General features: G+C 44.5%; 1 protein-coding gene across 3 annotated transcripts in view; it reads left to right on the forward strand.

Moving 5' to 3' along the window:
* Positions 1-22,530, forward strand: part of ATRX (ATRX chromatin remodeler) — a 252,284-nt gene that overhangs the window by 125,759 nt on the left and 103,995 nt on the right. For all 3 annotated transcript variants that reach the window (XM_056540843.1, XM_056540841.1, XM_056540842.1), the window contains 6 exons: positions 1,655-1,861; positions 6,915-7,008; positions 12,460-12,556; positions 14,709-14,891; positions 17,289-17,430; positions 17,970-18,079. In XM_056540843.1, the coding sequence (XP_056396818.1) occupies positions 1,655-1,861; positions 6,915-7,008; positions 12,460-12,556; positions 14,709-14,891; positions 17,289-17,430; positions 17,970-18,079 (833 nt within the window). The remainder of the gene's footprint in view (positions 1-1,654; positions 1,862-6,914; positions 7,009-12,459; positions 12,557-14,708; positions 14,892-17,288; positions 17,431-17,969; positions 18,080-22,530) is intronic.

The following is a 22,530-nucleotide window of genomic DNA, read 5'->3' on the forward strand; positions in this document are numbered from 1 at the left end:
TACATTTTATGATATAATGAGTGATGTCATTACAAAGGACAACTGGTCGCGCAAAAAACAAGCCCTCATACTAGTCTGTGGATGAAAATATAAAAGAGTTATGATTTTTAGAAGGCGAGGAGGAAAAAATGAAAACTTAAAAATTAAATTGTCTGAGTCCTTAAGGCCAAAATGGGCTGAGTCCTTAAGGGGTTAATCAATGGATTTGACCTCAAGAATTAGCATGAAAAATTAAGCAATTATATAGCCAGATATAGATAGAAATAATAAATCTATGTATATATGTGTCTGTGTGTGCATATATATGTATGCCTGAATACTTGTTTGTGTGTGTGCATGTATCCATATATCTCTATGGGAGAGCCATTCGGCTATCTTTGGCTCTCCCATAGAGATATATGAAGGGGTCGTATCCTGCAGATAGTGGATACGTTTTTTGTTTGAGACTTCTCCTTTTAACCCCTTAATGACCTGGGGTTTTTCTGTTTTTGCACTTTTGTGTTTTCCTCCTTATCCTTTAAAAAATCATAACTCTTTAAATTTTGCACCTAAAAATCCATATGATGGCTTATTTTTTTGTGCCACCAATTCTACTTTGTAATGACATCATTTTACCCAAAAATCTGACTAAAGGGTAAAAAAAAATCATTGTGCGACAAAATTGAAGAAAAAAAATACATTTTTGTAATTTTTGGGGGCTTCAGTTTCTACGCAGTACATTTTTCGGTAAAAATGACATAATGTCTTCAGTAGGTCCATACAATTAAAATGATACCCCACTTATATAGGTTTGATTTTTGTTGTACTTCTGGGAAAAAATCATAACTAAATACAGTGACAGTTATACGTTTAAAATAGTCATCTTCTGACCCCTATAACTTTTTTTAATCAGTCCACGTATGGGTCGGTATGAGGTCTAACTTTTGCGCCGTGATCTGAAGTTTTAGCGGTACCATTTTTGTATTGATTGGACCTTTTTGATCGCTTTTGGTTTAATGATATATTTTTATAATTCGGACATTTCCGCACGCGGCAATACCACATATGTTTTTATTTTTATTTACTTTTTTTATGGGAAAAGGGGGTGATTCTAACTTTTATTAGGGAAGGGGTTAAATGATGTTTTTTTTTTTTTTGCAATGTTCTAGCCCCCATAGGGGGATCTCAGGCACGGAGCAGTAATTCAGCGATCGCAGGAGGAAGGTAGGGGACCCTCCACATCCTCCAGCTGTTTAGGACGCCGCGATTTCGGCGTGATGGTCCCGAACAGCCCACTGACCTAGCCGGGGGTAGTTTACTTTCACTTTAGATGCGGCGATCAACTTTGAACGGTGCGTCTAAAGGGTTAATAGCGCGCGGTACCACGATCAGTACCGCGTGCTGTTAGCCACGGTTGTTGATAGAGGCCGTGGTCCTGCGTTATAGAAAGGGAGTTGACTCAGGACGTACTGATACATCCTGGGTCGTTCAACGGTTAATGACTCTTTGTGAGAATGTAGTTGAAAAATTTGTTCTGGTTGGACTTATGCTTGAAATACATTTGTTTAAAGAGCATTCCTGGTAATGGTTAGCTATTGTCCTCGGGGGTGATATGGCATTAACATGTATCCTGTTTTTTGACTTGTAATGTGAACCTAGCTGGTTTGTTTTGTAGGTAAAGAAAATGAAGATAGTTCAGACTCTGACTCTGATTCTGATTCTGACTCTGAATCTGCAAAGAAGCCCCGGTACAGACATCGTTTGTTGCGGCACAAATTGTCCCTAAGTGAAGCAGAATCTGAAGAGGAGAAGTCAGATAAAGGAGAGAAGAAAGATAATTCCAAAAATTCGAAGGATGGCAAGCGTCGAAACAGAAGAAAGGGTACTTGAAGTTGATAAATTTGTCACTAATGATTGTAGTGGTTACGGAGACTGGATTTTGTGGTGCAGGATTTTTGTGCAGTATTCAAACGGACTACTGAGCCTCATAAAATCTGACAGCTTTTTGTTATGTAGAGATCACTTCGTGGCAGGAATCTCATTATTAGACAGTTTTACAATAAATGGTAACACCTGTATATAGATTAGATAGGATCCACCATTCACAATAGTCACAAGTCACCTGCTTCCTCTCTTCCTGTGAGCTGTTCCTGACACACACAGAAGTACTTGTCATAATGAAAAGCTCTACACTACTTTCTTTGGGGCTGGTGAAAAGCACTGAAAAGTGTTGTCAGCTTGTTAAGTCTTTCTTTTCTCTCCTAGGTCCATAAATTTAGGGTGCATTGGGGTAATATATGGCAAAAAGGGCCTAAAACTACAGGCAGGTCAGTCAATATTTTCACACTTTGTCCACATAAGTGAACAAAGGGGCCAATTTCCCAGTAGTTTACAAGATGATATACTTAGCTACATATATGTAAAACTTAACATTAGTTGTGTGTAAACATGGAAAAACCAAATCAGAATTAAGGGGAATTCAAATTACAGTGCCTCAGCTAATGTCATATTGTATGACCAATATGAGTGCTGATTGTGTGACGTCATAACGGTCACACCACGTATCCTACAATGCACAGTTATGCTGTGTTAAAGTAAAATTCTTGCCTAGATAATGTTGTAGTCTTCTACACTGATACACAGAATAATAAAAGACGGTCTAATGACCTGATGTCTCAAGTGCAGATGGCATCTTCAGATGTATAAAACATCCTTTATAACCCTGCATTATTTTGCTGCATAATAAAGTTGCTGAGCAGGAAGATTCGATGAATCCTTGTGTAAGGACAGAGTTGCTGTTTGGCTGACGCTCACTGGATGGAGGGAAGGGTTAATAATAATAACCAAAATCGCATAGTAAAATAAAGCAAATTTCCCTTTTTATTGCCACCAATAAGGTCAACAGCTGTTGCTGCAGAGGGCTACTTCTAGCGTTGTCAATATTGTATGTCAAATATATGAGACAAGAGGGAGACACGGACTCCTGCTATGCATCACTAAAGTATTTAAATCTCAGAAATCCCAATAAAACGATTTATCGGGGATACCAAGAAGCATATGAAGGAATATTTATAGTGTGTCTTTAGAAAGTGTGTGTTTGAAGTAATTTTATTTTTGCTTTTGGTTTTTCTTATGTGCAACATGTTTATCCTAGTATTGCACAGGGTTTGATACATCTGGTGCATGAAAGCAAAAAAATCACTTCAGAACAAGCTAAAATCTCCACCACATTGCCCTGCAATGTTTCACTGGTCCTCCAGCTTTATCAAGGGCACGTATCTCTTAGCCAGTCTGGCGTGGACCGCAGTGCCACACATTTCTTGGTCCTCTGCTTTTTGTTGTAGTTGATTGTTGATAGTACCAGCTCCCTTTCTTCTTTTTGCGGTTAGAGTTCACTAAGTCACACTGGAACTTTCCATATTACCTTTGCACAGAGTTGTTCAGCACTGCTTTTATTTTACTTTCTGCTACAGCAATGTCTTGCTACGCTACATGTCCGGTGAGTGCAGTCATCCTGCGCACTACTTTGTCTCCTGGAGCGAAGTCTTCCTTAGGTTATGGATACAGCCATAGTGCTCTGTTCCGCAGACTGGAAATCGTGGGGACTTCTCTCCTTCTTTCCCACCACCCCCTGTGCTGCGATCGCGCCGCCTATGTCTTTACTTTTACTTTTTCTTGGGCCAGCGGCTTTGAGTTTCCGTGCGCCGGCACTTATATTCAGCAGGGCGCCGGTATATATTACATCAATGGTGGCGGCCGGAGCTCCTCACCGCCTGTGCTTGTTCGCGCAGCAGAGCTCCTCCCACTTTTTTGCGGCCGGCCAATTAGGTGCTTGGGCGCGCACCATGGGGTCACTGATGTATCAGTGTGGTGCACGCACTTGGGGGGTCATTCTGCACAAATGGGGGCTGTCCTGGGCAGAGGGTCTCCACCAGGCATGATTAGCCCCTCTCCTTCTTCTGCTCCGTGGTCCACAGCTGCTCCTGGTCTCCTCAGCCACAGCACTCCAGCCTGCCTTCTGCTCCGGCTTCTTCCAGTGGGACACAGAACTGGTGAGGTTGCTCCATTTTCTTTTTCATGACTCTTTTTTTGCTAGCTGGTATGTCTGAACCCATACCCGACCCCCATCCCCAACCCCCCAGAAAGGCAACCGCGACCCTGGTTACCTATTATACTTGTGTGAGCTGTAATGCCAAAATTCCTGGTGGTTCCACTAAATCCACCTGCTCAGCCTGCTCCTCCAAGCTCGCCATGCCGTCTGTCTCGGTGTCTCAAGATGTTCCTCTGGAATTTGTGGAGTCTGCCCCTCCCCAGAGTGGGTCTCTTCCCTTACCCAGTCGATTTCTGAACTGGCTAGGGTCTCCAAATCTGCTGTCTTCCCTGCGGGCTTCTCCCAGGGAGTCTCGTTCAGTATCCCCTGACCCCCTATTCCAACGAGCTCTAAGGTAATTGCTTCTTTTAGTCGTGCACTTGGGATAGACTCGCAGGTCTCCCTCCTCTTCCCCAGTTCACCGGCAGCGCTCCCTCTTCAGGGGCCGCTCTCCGTGTCTTAATCATAGGTTTCAGTCTCCTCGTTCCAGGTCTCACACTACTCTGTCCAAGACTATCTCTGCGGATTCCAACTTCCCAGGGGAAATAGTGGATGACTGGTCGGAATCCACCTCGGATCATGAAGACCACTCTGCAGTGTCTAAAATGTAAGTCATCAGGGACACTTCATCTGGAGGACCCAGGAACCTCGGATCCTGATCCGGACGTTTCCTTTCGCCCCTCTAGGCGTACTCCCAAGGCTTTCAGTTCTCATGTGGAATTTGATGCCTTGTTGAACGAGACTTGGAAGCACCCGGACAGACTCTTTGAGGGAACAAAGAAGATTCAAGCTCAGTTTCCCTTTCATCTAGACCTGGTTACCAAGTGGATGGTGCCATCTACGGTTGACCCTCCAGTCTCCCGTCTGCGGACAAGAAGATTGAAAATTTGGTGAAATTTTTAAGCGGCAGGGCTGTCCTTGCTTCCCATCTTTGCCAGGGCATCCTTTCGGTTGCTTCCCAGGAGGACTTGGCGGATGTTGCTTGCCAGCTCTTTGGTGATCTTCTCTGCTCAGCAGCCTTGGAGTCTACTCACTGCACGGCTTTTGCTTCAGGTAATTTAGTTGCTATTTGCCGCTCCATGTGCCTGAAGGCATGGGATGCTGATGCAGCCTCAAAGCAATCTCTGGCAGAGTTGCCCTTCTCGGGTTGCCGACTCTTTGGGGAAAGGCTAGATGAAATTATTTCCGAAGCTACGGGGGGAGGAGGAGAGAGCTCTGTCGCTCCGCCCCCCTGTCGGAAGGCGACTTCCTTTCTGCCGTTTGTTTCAGGATGTCCTCCCAGGCAGACACCCTCCCTTCCTTCAAGGCACGTCCTTCTTGGAAGTCTGGTAACCGCTCCAGCGTTTTTGCCGCAAAATTTGGTACCCGTAAGCCTCCCTCTTCCTGAAGGGGTGCCCCCACCCGCGTCGTCTTCTCGGGTGGGAGGTCGCCTGTCCCTTTTCCGGAACATTTGGCTAGCTCAGGTTCAGGACTCTTGTGTACGGGATGCCATTTTGGAGGGTTTTCGGATAGAATTTGCTTCCGTCCCGAGGTATTGCTTCTTCTGCTCCCACCCTCCTCATTCCCCTTCTTTGGCGGTGGCGTTTCAGGTCGCTTTAAGTACACTCCTATCTCAGGGAGTGATAGTTCCAGTTTGCTCCTACACTGGACAGTTCCTAAAATGGACAGGGGTGTCAGCAGAGAGCTCTCTGGTCTGACAGAAAAGACATTCTAAAAGAAAAGAATTTCCCGTGGAGCATACAACAGCTGAGAAGTACTGGAAGGATTAAGATTTTTAAAGATAAGTAATTTACAAATCTGTTAAACTTTTTTTCACCAATTGATTAAAACATTGTTTTTTTTTCCAGAGTACCACCCCTTTAAAGGAAAATTGTCAGCCTGTTCACCCACACTAAATCCTGCGCATTTGGTTATGGTGTGGGTGAACAGGAGTCCGAGGGGTCACTTACTTACGTCCAGTAAGTCCTGAGATGTTCCACAGAAGATCCTCTGCTGAATTCAATGAATTGCACACAGGGGACAGAGCTTTGCCATCTCAATTGACATATTAATTGTCTGTGACTCCACATCCTAGTGAAGTGGAGTCGCAGACAATCGATATGTAAATTGGGCCGGCCAAACCCTGTCCCTGTGCACAATTCACTGAATTCAGCAGAGGATCTTCTGGGGACATATATCGGGACCTACTGGACATATTTAAGTGACCCTTAGTTGGACTCCTCTTCTTCACCCACACTATAAACCAGTGTACTGGGTTTAGTGTGGATGAAAAGGCTGACAGTTTTCCTTTGAACACACGGGCCGGCGTTCATCAAAGTGAAGCATTTTTCTATACTTTTTTTTTTTTTTGTGTGTGCTTTTTTTTGTGTGTGCTGGTAATTTGTAGGAGCACCAAATTTATTAAATGGTCACAGAGCATTTGATAAATTTTGTGCAGGTCACATTTTCTGAAATTTCTCTCTTCACATACATCAAAAAGCTAAGCTAAATCTGGGCTGATGTAGTTTGAGACTTTTCAGTGGCTTTGCACCTTTTTTGCACCTTTTCACAAAAAGGCGCAGTTCATAAAAACCTTCCATATCATGTGTATTGCCAAAATCAATGGATTGCAACTCAAAATCAGCAGAAATGTGTAAACCAAAAGGCGCAGAAATGGCTCAAATAAACCCTGCTTGCGCCTTTTCTGCGCCTTTTCTAGACACAAATCAGTCTAAAGACATTGATAAATGTCGGCCATGGTGTATGGTTAGTGTGGAATTATCATGTATTCTACATGACCATGTAATGTGGTAATCCTAAAGAGTGTTTTTTAAGAACTAAATTTTTCATAACTTTGTTTTTCTAGTGAGCAGTGACGAGTCAGCGTCTGCAAGTGAAGGTTCTGGAGTAAGCGAGGAAGTCAGTGAGAGTGAATCTGACGATCAGCGCCCCAGAACAAGGTTATTTTATTTAAATGTTCTTTTTATATCCTACTTTGTTTTATGTTCTCATTCAAGTCACATTTTATGCATATGTAAGCAATATATACTGGTTGATAACCAATATAAGCATCATAATTTAAAGGGGTTATCCAGGAAAAACTCTATTTTTTTTATTTTATTTTTTTTTATATATCAACTGGCTCCAGATTTTTAAATTACTTCTAGAAAAAAAAATTGTAATCCTTTCAGTACTTATGAGCTTCTGAAGTTAAGGTTGTTCTTTTCTGTCTAAGTGCTCTCTGATAACATCTGTCTCGGGAACTGTCCAGAGAGAAAGCAAATCCCCATAGCAAACCTTCTACTCCGTGCAGTTCCCGAAACAAGCCGAGATGTCAGCAGAGAGCACTCTTGCCAGACAGAAAAGAACAACTCCACTTAAGCAGCTGATAATTATTGGAAGGATTAAGATTTTTTAATAGATGTAATTTACAAATCTGTTTAACTTTATGGAGCCAGTTGATATATACATTTTTTTTTTCCCCTGGAATACCCCTTTTTAAGCTTGTGTGGTAAACCACCGGTGTATAGCGGCACCACGGTGTAGCGGACTGAGTGATGGGATCAGATGGTATTAACCCCTGGGGCAAGATGTTGTTAACCCCTAGTGTTCGTGACACCAGGATGTGGCACTGTAGACAACCAACCCAAAACGTCCGAAGTCCAAAGCAGGTTTTGAAGCAACTGGAACTTTAATGAAGAAGGCAGTATAATAGTCTTTAGAGCCAACTTCCACAGAGGTGACCTGGACACAGGAAGCCTCTCAGGCTTGCTTGGACTTGTAGTGATAATAATTATGGTGCAGGCCACTGTGCTACTGACTTTGGTAGGAACAGTAGAGACTTGACTTGTAGACATAGAAGACTTACAGATTAGATGTGGCTGCAGACTTGTAGGCTTTGGCCTAGCTGGACTGAACTTTTACAGGACTTGTGCTTGCTTTAGTGTCCAGGAATAGAGCAGGAAGTCAAGTGACCTAGTGTGGGGACTAAAGCCCTTTATATATCAGAGGGCTGGACTAAAGCCCATTGGTAGCTGGTTGCTTGGGGTTACCTGTGCCTCTGGAACTCTGGGTATCAGGTGATCACATATCATATGACTATCACATGACCTTAGTAAGGTCCTATACAGTCTAAACATCCTAACAACCTTTACATATAGTTTATATTCACTGTACAATACTTATAATAAATGTACCTAATTAATATACAATAGAATACCAAAACAGTGACCTAGGGGGACCCTGCAGGAGAGCCCTGTGGACTTGAGGGACTCTACCTGAGGGGACTTTAGGACTGTACAGAACCATATTCTGTACCAGGACACAACACTTGTGTACCAATTCTGTGGTTCTACTTTAATGGTATTATGGGGCTGCCTCCCTTAAAGGGGTACTCTGGCCCTAAGTCATAGGCCCAAAGATGTCTGATCATGGGGGTCCTGCCGCTGGGGACCTCATGCAGCACCCACCTGTGTGTGCTCCACACAGTGCTGGAGGCTGAGTCTGAAGCTTCACGACCACGGGGCTGGAGTATCGTGACGTCACGACCCGCCTCCTCAATTCAGGTCTATGGGAGGAGGCGTGACTGCCTTAAACTTTCATTTGTTGTCATTCCCCCTCCCATAGACTTGCATTGAGTGGGGTGTGACGTCACAAGGGGGCAGAGTCGTGACGTCACGGTACTCCGGCCCCGTGGTTGTGAGTCTTCAGACACGGAGCGATCATCATATCCTTTGGCTAGGGGATAAGATGTCTGGGGCGGAGTACTTTAACAATGGGAGTGGTCAGGTGTCAAACCTAGAGAGTGGATTGCACACTGTTTCCATGGCTTTAGCAGTGACAGCAGTACAGCATGTACAGTACAAGTGTGTTTAGTAAAACTTTAAAGAGCTCTGCCATATCATTCAGAAAAAATCCACACAAAATGTATGTGAAAATTGACCTGCAGTGCATTTTTCAAAGCGTAAGTTTGAATATGCTCTGGTGGCAGGATATTTGTTTAAATCTCCTGGCAGTTTTATAGTCTGAGCATTGCTCAAGACTACAGCGATCAGGATACAGATTTTCCGAAAGTCCTTTAGACTTGCATATAACTTCAGGCAAATTCAGTATGCTCATTTCTGAATGTAATTGCTGTGGCACTAAAAAAAACAGTTTGTAAGTAACGTGTCCCCTTTTTTAACCCCTTAACGACCAAGTATGTATATTTACGTCCTTGGCCGGCTCCCGCGATATAACGCGGGGTCACTGCATGTATCTGATGCCGGGACCCGGGGCTAATAGGCTTGAGCAATCGACCGCCGATAACGCTGATCATTGCAAAGCTATGGCTTTGCAGTGAACAGTGCTGGCAATCAGTGTGTGCAGTGTTATAGGTCCCTATGGGAGCTATAACACTGCAAAAAAAAAAGTGTAAAAATAAAGTTAATGTCATTTAACCCTTTCCTTAATAAAAGTTCAAATCACCCCCCTTTTCCCATAAAAAAAAAAAACATGTAAATAAATATAAACATGTGGTATCGCCACGTGCGAAAATGTCCGAACTATAAAAATATATCCTTAATCCGCACGGTCAATGTCATACGCGCAAAGAAATTCCAAAGTCCAAAATAACGTATTTTTGGTCGCTTTTTATATCATGGAAAAATGAATAAAAAGCAATCAAAAAGTCCGATCAATACAAAAATGGTACCGATAAAAACTTCAGATCACGGCGCAAAAAATGAGCCCTCATACTGCCCCATATGCAGAAAAATAAAAAAGTTATAGGGGTCAGAAGATGACAATTTTAAACGTATACATTTTTCTGCATGTAGTTATGATTTTTTACAGAAGTACAACAAAATCAAACCTACATAAGTAGGGTATCATTTTAACCGTATGGACCTACAGAATAAAGATAAGTTGTCATTTTTACTGAAAAATGTACTTCGTAGAAATTGAAGCCCCCAAAAGTTACAAAATGGCGTTTTTTTTCTTCAATTTCGTCGCACAATGATTTTTTTTTTCCGTTTCGCCGTAGATTTTTGGGTAAAATGAATGATGTCATTACAAAGAATTGGTGGCACAAAAAGTAAGCCATCATGTGGATTTCTAGATGCAAAATTGAAAGGGTTATGATTTTTAAAAGGTGAGGAGGAAAAAACGAAAGTGCAAAAAAACGGAAAAACCTGTGGTCCTTAAAGGGTTAATGGCATATAAAAATCCACACAAATGATCCAGTTTGTTCATCCATTCACTCACAGGATCATGTAAAGCATCATTTTAATGAGACCATTAAGGAGTAATTGTTTGAATTAAATGAAACTTTATATGTAAGTGATTAAAGTATTAGAGGAAATAGATTTATTGGGAAAACTGCACAACTGAAAGGAGGCAGTACCCTGTTGGGTTGCCATTAGCCAGGATCCAAAATGCAAAATGAGATATATGGTTGAAAATGGAGCCAGGTTTGGGCATTGTGTTTCTTCACAGGAAAGGCAGGATTAAAGCATTTGGCACGAGACCACCATGCTGGAACCAAACAGAACCTGCTTGTCGGCAGACCAAAACTAGGGATGTCTCGATACTGGTATCGGTATCAGGGCCATACTAGCAATTCACATGGTATCGGGGACTCGTTTAATGTCCCCGATACCCGGTGCCGCTCTGCTGCCCTGTTCTCTCGTCCTCCGGTCCGCATCATAGTGTTCCATGGAGGAGCATGTCCTCACTCCGCCTCCTCCCCTGCGCCCAGCGTTATGCTACGCAGGAAGCATAGTGATGTGTATGTCACATGCTCCTTCATAGAACGACACGATGCGGATCGGAGGAGAACGAGGCAGCAGAGCGGCAGCACCAGCACCCGACAGAGGAGGGGGGTTGTGGGGCCCTGCTTTTGTCTAATAGGGGGGCGGGGGGGCCCTGCTTTTGTCTAATAGGGGGGAGGGGGGCCCTGCTTTTGTCTAATAGGGGGGCGGGGGGGCCTGCTGCTGCCTAATAGGGGGGTGGGGGGGCCTGCTGCTGCCTAATAGGGGGGTGGGGGGGCCTGCTGCCGCCTAATAGGGGGGTGGGGGGGCTGCTGCCGCCTAATAGGGGTGTTAGGGGGGGCCTGCTGCCGCCTAATAGGGGGGTTAGGGGGGGGCCTGCTGCTGGTCTAAAGGGGGGTTAGGGGGGGCCTGCTGCTGGTCTAAAGGGGGGTGGGGGGGGGCCTGCTGCTGGTCTAAAGGGGGTGGGGTGGGGGGCCTGCTGCTGGTCTAAAGGGGGTTAGGGGGGGCCTGCTGCTGGTCTAAAGGGGGGTGGGGGGGGCCTGCTGCTGGTCTAAAGGGGGTGGGGGGCTTCTGCTTTCTAAACGGGGGGGGGGGGGGGGGGCTGTCTACAGGGGGGCTGCTACTTATGTCTACAGGGGGGCTGCTTTCTACAAGTGGGGCTGCTGCTAATGTCTACAAGGGGATACTACCTACTATTAAAGGCAATCTTACAGCAGAGTCATCTGCACTAACTTGAATTTATAGGTAGATAGGTCAGGTGACCCGGTTTCTACCGCTGCTCACCATGTGTACATCGGTCTCACTGCCAATGCAAATTCCCTGTTCTGCCCAATGGAGAAGAGAGAAATCTTGGCTCATACTACAGCAGCCGCCTCCATTGTACACAACAAGGACCCACATATCATACGGTAAACAGCGCCAGAAACCGCGTCACCCTGGGGTCAGATTCCCTTTAAAATAGAAGTACTCGTACTTGGTATCGGCGAGTACTAGAATTAAAGTATCGGTACTCGTACTCTGTCTTAAAAAAAAAAAAAAAATGGTATCGGGACATCTCTAACCAAAACCAGTGGTCGGTCTGGGCCTTCTAGAGCCTATTCTCCTTGTGTACATGTGCTCTCATAACTAATGCTCCTTACCCATGTTAACAGCTTTGTCTGAATGATAGTTTGTCAAAACAACCATCCTGCTTTTTTGTCCAACTAGAGACGCCCCTTCTTAAAGTCAGCCAACTGGTCAAAATGTCTAAGTTGCACCATAGAATCATGTCAACAATCTCTCACCAAGAGGTACACTACCGAAAGGTGGTCTTTGAGGGCCTCTTAATCTGCCTGAGATGTTAATGCATGCCGAGTTTGATAGCAGTCTGACATTTCTATCTAGGTGTATTATTTCTTTGTTAATGAGTGTATTTTAGAAATAATAATACATAAAAGTAACCCCTTCAAAATATATTCCCACTTAGATTATTTCAGTTTTTTTTGTTTTTTATCTTAAGCCAAAGCCAGTCTGTCTGTCTTTTTAGACATCCTCTACTCATGCTTCTGGCTTTGGCTTCAAAACTGCATAGAATATCCATATATTTATAGATATATCCACTTTGTAATGATGTAAATAGAACAGCCTTTTAAATATTACTCTGGCCTGCTATGATTTTTGCAGGGCAGCAAGGAAGGAAGCAGAGGAGAGTCAACGAAGCTACAAGCAGAAAAAGAAGAGGAGAAGAATAAAAGTCCAAGAAGACTCCAGTGATTCTAAGGTACCTACACAAGCATTGCATAGCTAATTTTAGTGCTGCTGTGTATCATAGGCTGGACTTACATTTTTCATAATTCTTGCAGATTGCAGTGGATTGAGGTTTTGCATGCTGCAACAAAAATAAAACCACTCAAGGCAAACTGCACATTTTTATATAAACTGCATGCTGTATATTTCATCACATGTGCCTTTTTCTTTCTCCCCACATTTTCACCCTTTGTATCACATGCAGTTGTTCTCTATTTGTGGAGTATGTTCCATTTTTTTGTTATCCCACAGTATTAGTGTAGTGCTGCCTTTCACCCTGCTGAGGTCACTGTTGCCTTTTAGTTTCCACGGTTAAGTAATGTGTACCGTCTATAAGAGCTCCAGAGCCTCTGTGCATTTGTTACCCCTGAGTAAAAGGGAATCTGTCACCAGGATTATGCTACCCTGTCTCACGACAGCATAACCTAGTGACAGACGCACTGATTCTAGCAATGTGTTTCTTATATGGATTGATGTAGACATTCTGACAAAAATCTCTTATCAGAATACCGGTTCTTGATATTCATGAGTAGCCCTTTCACAGGCTGATGCACAGTATTCTCTTTATAATGTGTATAGACAGACAGCTGTCAATCAGCAGATAGGAGCAGCATGGCACTGTGCTCTTTGTTCTGGATATTATCTGAAATACTGCATGAAATAAGCAGGGCCTCGGTGACTACATTATGCTATCCTCAAATGACCATAAGGCTGGATTTCAGTTTTTTTTTTTTTTTGAGGAAAACTGCACTATAGTTCTTGGGCCAAAGCCAGACGTGTATTTATAAGGAATGGAAGACCTAAAGGAAGGACTTATACCTCTTCATCCTGCTGAGAGGCTAGGTTTTATTCACCAACAAGCATGAGCAACTCCCACTGTTTTCTTGTCAATCATCCAGATGCAGGTGCCACCTTCTCTACTTTCCCCTAGTGTCTGGACAATTTCCATGTGCTTAGCAGAAAAAAGTTTTGTGTCACTGTACCCATTAAATTTCCTGCAATTAACAGCCACACACTCAATAATTTGAGGTGGTGTCATGAATGAAAAACCTCGACAGTCTGGAACTGTATCATCTGTACTGGTCAGTACATGTTCTTCTTCTAAAAGAACAACTTCAATCCTGCCTTTGCTGTGGAACAACATGATGGTCCAACTGCTGGTGTGATGATCTGTGGAGCTATCACGTATAACAGCCACCCCTATTAGTGATATGAGAAACCCTAACAACTTTGCGTTATGTGCAAGGCATGCTGTGGCCATGTTTCCTTCCGTGACAGGACTTCCAAATGGAAATATTTAGCAAGATAATGCTCACCCAAACACACAAGGGTTTCCCAGGAATGTCTATGGCGAGCCAACTTCAGCAACGTAGAATCTACAAAAGTCCATTGTATTTCATTAATGCAACTTAAAAGCAAAGGAAGCCTGAAGTGCTCCAAAATCTGGTAGACTGATGCGTTGACTTTAGACTTAATGAAGCACATTGGCCAACACCAGCTGATAACATGGCTCCCTAAAACTATGACCATTATGACAAATCACGGCTTGAACTATCTTGCTTTGCATGTAATGAGTCTTTCTCATATTAGTTTCACCTTTTAAGTTGCATTACTGAAAGAAATGAACTTAGCACGATATTCACATTTTTCAAGTTTCGCCTGTATGTGGCGCATGTGCCACAGGATGCCATACAGAACTTGTATTTCTCCATGCTCAGCTTTATTTCTGTTTATCTTTAGGCTAGAGGTGGCCCAACAGAGTACTTGAGCTAAACTAAATTGTACAGTGTTCCCCACTAAATGTTTTTCTTTTACTTTAATATTGTTACTTAAATATGTTTTCATTGCATTCACAGTGTTTCATTTAATTTCAGCAACTCCTTTAAAAACACACTAAAAAAGCTTTGCAGAATATGAAAGGCTTATTTGGGACAATTCATAGACATTTGTAAACATAATGTTGTACTGATGTCAATGTTAAATTAATGGGAAAAAATATTTATATATATTTTTACCCTTTTTATTCTTTATAAAGTTACTAAAAATTGTATGCATATGACATTTGCCTCCCTTAATGTCTTATGAATAAACCAGTGATTTGCCTGTCTGATTAATATTTGTTTTAGGGAAATTCAGAAGATGGAGATGATGACTCTGACTCCAAATCTCCGGGAAAAGGTCGAAAGAAGATCCGGAAAATCTTAAAAGTTGACAAACTGAGAACAGAAACTCAGAATGCTTTAAAAATGGAAGAGGAAAGAAGGAAGAGAATTGCGGAGAGAGAGCGAGAACGGGAGAAGCTGAGAGAGGTAAGTGTTTTAACCATTAGAGGACAATCGATGTATGTTGCTGTGCCCTGGTACTTGGCACACAGCGACGTATGTGTGTGTTGCGGGATTCCATGATCACTGCTTCTCCTGACATTGTGGTTGGAAACGCATGGATAATGGCAGACGCTGATGGCCAGCATTAACCCTGATCAATACTGGTCTGAACTATCTCCTGGGCTCGGGGGTACTCACCAGGCCAACGCAGCGTGATTGTGTGGGTCTGATGAGTAAAGATGGCTGCTGAAGCTCTGCTTACCAGTTTGTGGCTGGCTATGGCGATCTTTTCTGCATTCTGGCAGACCAGAGAAGTGGATTGCAGATAACACTGATCAGTGCTATGTCTATGCATAACACTGGTCAGTATTAGCATTCAAAAGATTGCTATTAATAGTTTCCTATGGTGGGGCTTTAACAGCCTTAAAAAAAAAAAAAAAATTATAAAAAAAAAAAAAAATTACACAAAATGTGACCAAAAAGTCATATGCAAAAAAAAATAAAACTACAAAAAAGAACTACAAATGATGGTGCAAAAAATTAGCTCTCATACAACCCTGTATATGGAAAATAATAGTTATAGGGGTTAGCAGAGGACAATGTTTAACATAATTTCTTAAAATAAGTTTAACTTTTTTAAAAGATGAGCAACAATGGAAATGCACACAAACCTGGGTATCATTGTAGTAGTATTGACCCACAGAATAAAGAGAACGTGTCATTTATACCGTAAAGTGCACTGCGTAACCCCCCCAACCCCTCAAAAAAAAAAGTTGCTAAATTGTTTTCTCCAATTTTTTTTTACCACAAATAACTTTCCTGTTACTCTGTACGTTTTATGGTAAAATGAAGTATGGAACATATCAAACATGTAATTTCCATTGTATGTACATAATCTTTACAGTACCCAGAAAGATTATAAAGATTGGGGTTATTTAGTTAGAAATAAAAATAAGGATCAACCTAATAAAAATAAATATGTATAAATGTATGGGGGCAGTACACAGACCTCTCCCATGATCTATTTATACCAAAGACTGTGCAAAAACCTTCTTTCCTCTTGTAATAGATACAAACACTGACAGGGGTTCTTTACTGTAATAGCATTGAGACTATTGAACTCTCATGGTGAATAAAATTATTTTTTTTTTTTTAAAAAGGTGCCTGGATTCATTTCTGGAGAATAATATTGCAGGTTATGGATACTAGATATATAGGGACAGAACTTTAACCCCTTAAGGACTACAGGTTTTTTAGTTTTTGCACTTTCGTTTTTTCATCACCTTCTAAAAATCATAACTCTTTCAATTTTGCACCTACAGACTCATATGAGGACTTATTTTATGTGCCACCAATTGTACTTTGTAATGACATTAATCACTTCACCACAAAATTTACGGTGAGCCCAGAAAAAAAATATTTGTGGGACAAAAATTGGGAAAAAAAGCTATTTTGTAACGCTTGGAGACTTCCAATTCTACACAGAGCACTTTACAGTAAAAAGGACGTCATACTTAAGCTTTAGGTCCATACGGTTACAATGATACCCAGATTATATAGGTTTTTCTTTATTTTACTACTTAAAAAAATTATAATTGCACACACCAAAATTAGTATGTTTAAAATTGTCCTCTTCTGAGCCCTATAACTTTTTTATTTGTAGGTATACGGGGTGGTATGAGGGCTCATTTTTTTGCCCTATGATCTGAAGTTTTTATTAGTACAGTTATTGTTTTGATGGGACTTTTTTGATCTGTTTTTATGCAGTATACAAAGTGACCAATAATACGCAATTCTGGACTTTGGTGTATTTTACGTATAAGCCGTTGACCGTGCTGTTTAATTAACATAATATTTTTATAGTTCGGGTATTTTAAACCGAATAAGGAAGGGGTTAATGTGTGTTTTTAAACTTATATTTTCTTTTTTTTACCCACTTTTAGTCCCCTTAGAGGACTTTTAGGAGCAATAATTAGGTTCCTCCATACAGATCAGTGTGGTTCCATAGAACCACATTGATCTGTGTGATCTGCGCTCCATTGATAAAGCCTGGCTCAGCCAGGCTTTATCAATGCAAGAGCCAGGACCTGGACAGAAGCAGAGGTAAGCCTCCGGCTACCTCCACAGCGATCGCGCCGAGGGGGTTCCATCCACCCCACTGGACCACCAGGGAGCATTTACAGGGTTCTTTAGACACCACTGTCAGCTTTGACAGTGGTGATTTAAAGGGTTAATAGCCGGCTGCGGTGATCAGTTAATCCAGGGATTTATTCTGACTGCCATATTTGTTGCTGGGAAGGAACTTTTCCACTTCATATCACACAGTTTGCAACAGTCTCATAAGGTTTTTTGCCTTCCTAACTTCTTTTCTTGATTCATTAGGTTATTCTTGTGGAGGATGCCTCACCAGTCAAATGTCCAATTACCACAAAACTTGTTTTGGATGAAGATGGGGAAACAAAAGAACCCATGGTTCAGGTTCACAGGAATTTAGTCACAAAGCTGAAACCCCATCAAGTTGATGGTAAGACTGTGTTGAATAATATACAAATCAATTAGTGCAAAACCGATATTGGTAACTGCACAGGTTTTGATAAATCTCCTCCTTGTGATATGTTTTACTACAGTGCTACTATGGGGACTGATTTTTTTTAACGAATAAAATAAAATCTTTCCTTGTCCAGTGATTGGCTAAGCGACGGTGTAACGTATTATGCCTCAGCATCAGGAAGATGATTGGTGCTTGGGCTTACTGGCACTGCCGTTCACTTTATCCCAGACTGAGGCAGGACACCACTGCAACCAGAACCCTGGATCCACAGCACCAGGAAAAGTATTGCTGCGGAGGCTGGGGTAGCGATAGCAGGGGTATCAGTTTCCCACATCAGCTTTTATCTTTATTTTTTTTCCCTCTGGAGACCATCATAAATTTAAATGTATGACTTTGTTCTCTGACATGTGGGACTTGATATTGCAAATTAAAATAAAAATAAATAATGCTTGCAAAGAACTCGACACTGACAATAAGGGTGTGTATTAATCATTTGTAAATCTCCTTTTTAGGTGTCCAGTTTATGTGGGATTGTTGCTGTGAATCTGTGAAGAAAACAAAAAAAGAAAAAGGCTCTGGGTGTATTTTGGCTCACTGTATGGGTCTTGGAAAGACATTACAGGTACATGTTCATCCTCTAGGAAGGTTAATCTCTTCACATGATTTATTTCCTTGTTTTCTTTTCCTCTTTACTTGTTTGAATAATTCCTCATATCCCCTCAGTCAGTCCCCTGCTGCAATTGAGACCTATTGGTAACCCTGAAATAAAATTTTGGGAACCTGCTTAGGTGCTGCTGAGGCTCTCGGTCACGTAATTCTAAGTAAATGAATAAGTGGCATCAGAGATCTAATCCTTGCTGTTGTAGCAGAATGTCAGCTGTGTATTACACCCAGTACCTGTTACTGATTGTGGTAAGAACACCATTAATTAAAGGAATTCTGCCGTCAGTGTTACATGCACTAACTTGTTGGTACAGGCTGGTAGAGCGGTTGATACAGATGATAATGATACATACCTGTCCCTGATCTGTGGTCCCCTTTGTGTAATCCTTTTCATTTGAGCTCCAGGAGCTCGCTGACTTAACTGCTGCAGTTTCAAGCCTGCTAACAGCCAGGCCAAGTGAGGAAGCTGCAGTGGTGACGTCAGCATGCTCCTGAGTGCTGCCTGTGCACCAAGCCTGCTGCCTGAACAAAGAGGATAACGGCCGAATGGGACCACTAGTTGTGGATAGGTAAGTATCAGTGTCACTTGCACTACCAGCCTGTACCAACAGGTTATTGCGGGTGACACTGATAAGATTCCCTTTTTATGTCCATTGTCCTTAAGGGGTTAATGTACGTCCTGGTACTTAATGCACCAGGGCATACATTTATGTCCTGTAAATGGAACCAGTATGTAGTTGATTTATTGTATGTATTGATAAAACTTTAATAAATACTTACTGTTAAAAAAAAAATAATAATAATAATGGAACCAGTAATTACTACAGGTCACTGTGCAATAAATGAGCCCTCATACAGCCCTGTATCTGAAAAAGGGATCAGAATAGTGCAATTTTTAACTAACTTGGTTTAAAAAGTATTTTTTTTTTCTCATTCAAAGTTTTATTATGGTTTTTCTAGAAAAAAAGGGGGAAAACAGGATACAAAATAGTAAATAAGGGGAAAAATACAAATATGGCAAAACACATCTTAAGTAAAAACTATAGTAGACCATTATCCAAGATGTGCTAGTAAGATCATATCGAGATGCATGAGAAAAAAAGATATCAAAAAGGGAAAACAGATATGAAATAAAAATGAAGGGAAAAAGAAATGGGGGCACAGAAAGAAGCCACATCCTAAGGATACAAGTTCCTATATTCATCCAAATTTTTTTTATTTTTTTATAGTACAGTAATAGCAAAACATGTTGATATGGGTATCGTTTTAGTCTTTACGGCAAAATGACATGTCTTTATTTTGAGGGTTAAAGTGCAGTTTAAAAACTAAACCCTCCAAATGTTTTCTTTTCAATTTCCCCACAAAATATTTTTTGAGTTGCGCTATACGTTTTGGGGTAAAATGAAAGGTGGTGTTAAAAAATGCAATTGGGTCTGCCCAAAACAAGCCCACATATGGGTCTGTGGATGGAGAAAAGAAGAGCTATGGATAGGAGGGAAAAATAAATAAAATAAAGCAGCATGTGTCCTCAAGTGTTGAATAGTACTTTCATCTGTGGGGAAGGGGTTGACTTATGCTTAGCCATTTTGTGAGCATCAGTAAAGCGCTTGTTTTAATAATATCATGATATGCAGTAGGGCTGAACGACATGTGGAAAATGTGCGATTATGGAGGTAAAGATTGCGATATAACAAACAAATGGTGAAATCCACCCATTTCATATAGCAAATAGCCTCATTTCATAGGTTATAGGAGTGAAAATGGCTATATGAGGGGGACCCGCTATAAAAGGGAATAGAGGCTATATGAGGAGGACCAGCTATATATCGGTCTCCGTCCCCCTCCTCGTGCAGCCCCGGCCTCCGTCCCCCCTCCTCGTGCAGCCCCGGCCTCCGTCCCCCCTCCTCGTGCAGCCCCGGCCTCCGTCCCCCCTCCTCGTGCAGCCCCGGCCTCCGTCCCCCCTCCTCGTGCAGCCCCGGCCTCCGTCCCCCCTCCTCGTGCAGCCCCGGCCTCCGTCCCCCCTCCTCGTGCAGCCCCGGCCTCCGTCCCCCCTCCTCGTGCAGCCCCGGCCTCTGTCCCCCCTCCTCGTGCAGCCCCGGCCTCCGTCCCCCCTCCTCGTGCAGCCCCGGCCTCCGTCCCCCCTCCTTGTGCAGCCCCGGCCTCCGTCCCCCCTCCTTGTGCAGCCACGGCCTCCGTCCTCCCCCCTCCTCGTGCAGCCCCGGCCTCCGTCCCGTCCCCCCTCCTCGTGCAGCCCCGGCCTCCGTCCCGTCCCCCCTCCTCGTGCAGCCCCGGCCTCCGTCCCGTCCCCCCTCCTCGTGCAGCCCCGGCCTCCGTCCCCCCTCCTCGTGCAGCCCCGGCCTCCGTCCCCCCTCCTCGTGCAGCCCCGGCCTCCGTCCCCCCTCCTCGTGCAGCCCCGGCCTCCGTCCCCCCTCCTCGTGCAGCCCCGGCCTCCGTCCCCCCTCCTCGTGCAGCCCCGGCCTCTGTCCCCCCTCCTCGTGCAGCCCCGGCCTCCGTCCCCCCTCCTCGTGCAGCCCCGGCCTCCGTCCCCCCTCCTTGTGCAGCCCCGGCCTCCGTCCCCCCTCCTCGTGCAGCCACGGCCTCCGTCCTCCCCCCTCCTCGTGCAGCCCCGGCCTCCGTCGTCCCCCCTCCTCGTGCAGCCCCGGCCTCCGTCCCGTCCCCCCTCCTCGTGCAGCCCCGGCCTCCGTCCCGTCCCCCCTCCTCGTGCAGCCCCGGCCTCCGTCCCGTCCCCCCTCCTCGTGCAGCCCCGGCCTCCGTCCCGTCCCCCCTCCTCGTGCAGCCCCGGCCTCCGTCCCGTCCCCCCTCCTCGTGCAGCCCCGGCCTCCGTCCCGTCCCCCCTCCTCGTGCAGCCCCGGCCTCCGTCCCGTCCCCCCTCCTCGTGCAGCCCCGGCCTCCGTCCCGTCCCCCCTCCTCGTGCAGCCCCGGCCTCCGTCCCGTCCCCCCTCCTCGTGCAGCCCCGGCCTCCGTCCCGTCCCCCCTCCTCGTGCAGCCCCGGCCTCCGTCCCGTCCCCCCTCCTCGTGCAGCCCCGGCCTCCGTCCCGTCCCCCCTCCTCGTGCAGCCCCGGCCTCCGTCCCGTCCCCCCTCCCCTCCTTGTGCAGCCCTGATCTTGATTCACAAATACAATTTCTCTATCGGCTCCATTGGGGGGACACAGACCGTGGGTGTATCCTGCTGTCTCTAGGAGGTGTGACACTATGGCAACAAGAAATTTGGCTCCTCCCAGCAGGATATACCCGCCTCCAGGCCCTGAGCTAATCAGTTTTAGCTTAGTGTCTGAAGGAGGTGGACATGGTCTGGATTTCTCCAGACCAGGTCTTTTTTTAATTATTTTCCTAGTTAGGGAATGTGTTAGTTTTTTATTCCGATTTCTTTCATGTTTTCAGGTGGGGACTCAGGAACTGCGGCTCATTGTTTCCCCATTGCGAGTAAGGGGGCACAGACATTGCGTATATGCGCTGTTCACCCCCTCTCGCCAACGGTCAGCGCCTGGGGTTGTACCTCATGGGTCCGGGTCCCCCTATTCCCTGCTCGCCTTGCTCGCACATGGTAGCTCGGCGTGATGCAGGGATCAGAAAGCTGACTGAAGACTTCATGAGGCAAGTTCTTCTGACTGAGGTGAGTATATATTCTTTTCCTTTTAGGTGGTGACTTGCAACATCTGGAGACCATCATTTTGTGGCCTACCTTTCAGGGTCCAAGGTGCTGGCCTGTGTTAGGGGCTCTATTTTGTATTCTAAAAAAGGGGGAGCAATGGCATATTGGGGAATGTATGGTTTACTTTATTATGCACATGTGTGTGTGTGTGTGTTATACTATGCGGCTTACAGCCGCGGCGCTTATGCGGCTGACAGCCGCTGCGTTTGTACTGTTCGGGCGCATGAAGCACCAACTTGCTTTCACTTTCGGCAGCAGACTGTTGCCGGCGGATATGTGTATCGCCCGCTCACTTCCCCGCGGGCGCATATGCGGCTAACATATGCACTCCGGGCACGGAGCGGGCGCCATTACTGTGGTTCTTCTCGGCTGCCGGGGCGCTATAGCTATAGCCCACAGGGCCGCCTGAGCTTACTGGAGGCGTGAATCGCCCTCCAATCAGCGCTGTGCGCGCGATTCAGGTGGCAGGGGCCAATCGGACAGTGCCCCTGCTCCAGGAACGCCCCTCTCAGGCTATTGGCTAGCCTATTCTCCTCTCTGTCTGCATAGAGCAGTGTTTCCTCTCAGCAGGGACAGAGTGTTACAGTGTTGGGGTTAAAATCTTTACTGTCACAGGAGACACAAATCTGTTTCTCCCTCTGAACTGACAACTTGACTGCTAGTCTTCTATTTTGTCTGTATGACATATTATTCCAAAAATGCCTGGTTCTGCTGAGCCCACTGGCTCTGCCTGCTCC

This window comes from Hyla sarda, chromosome 9 (genome assembly GCF_029499605.1).
Source record: "Hyla sarda isolate aHylSar1 chromosome 9, aHylSar1.hap1, whole genome shotgun sequence".
NCBI lineage: Eukaryota > Metazoa > Chordata > Amphibia > Anura > Hylidae > Hyla > Hyla sarda.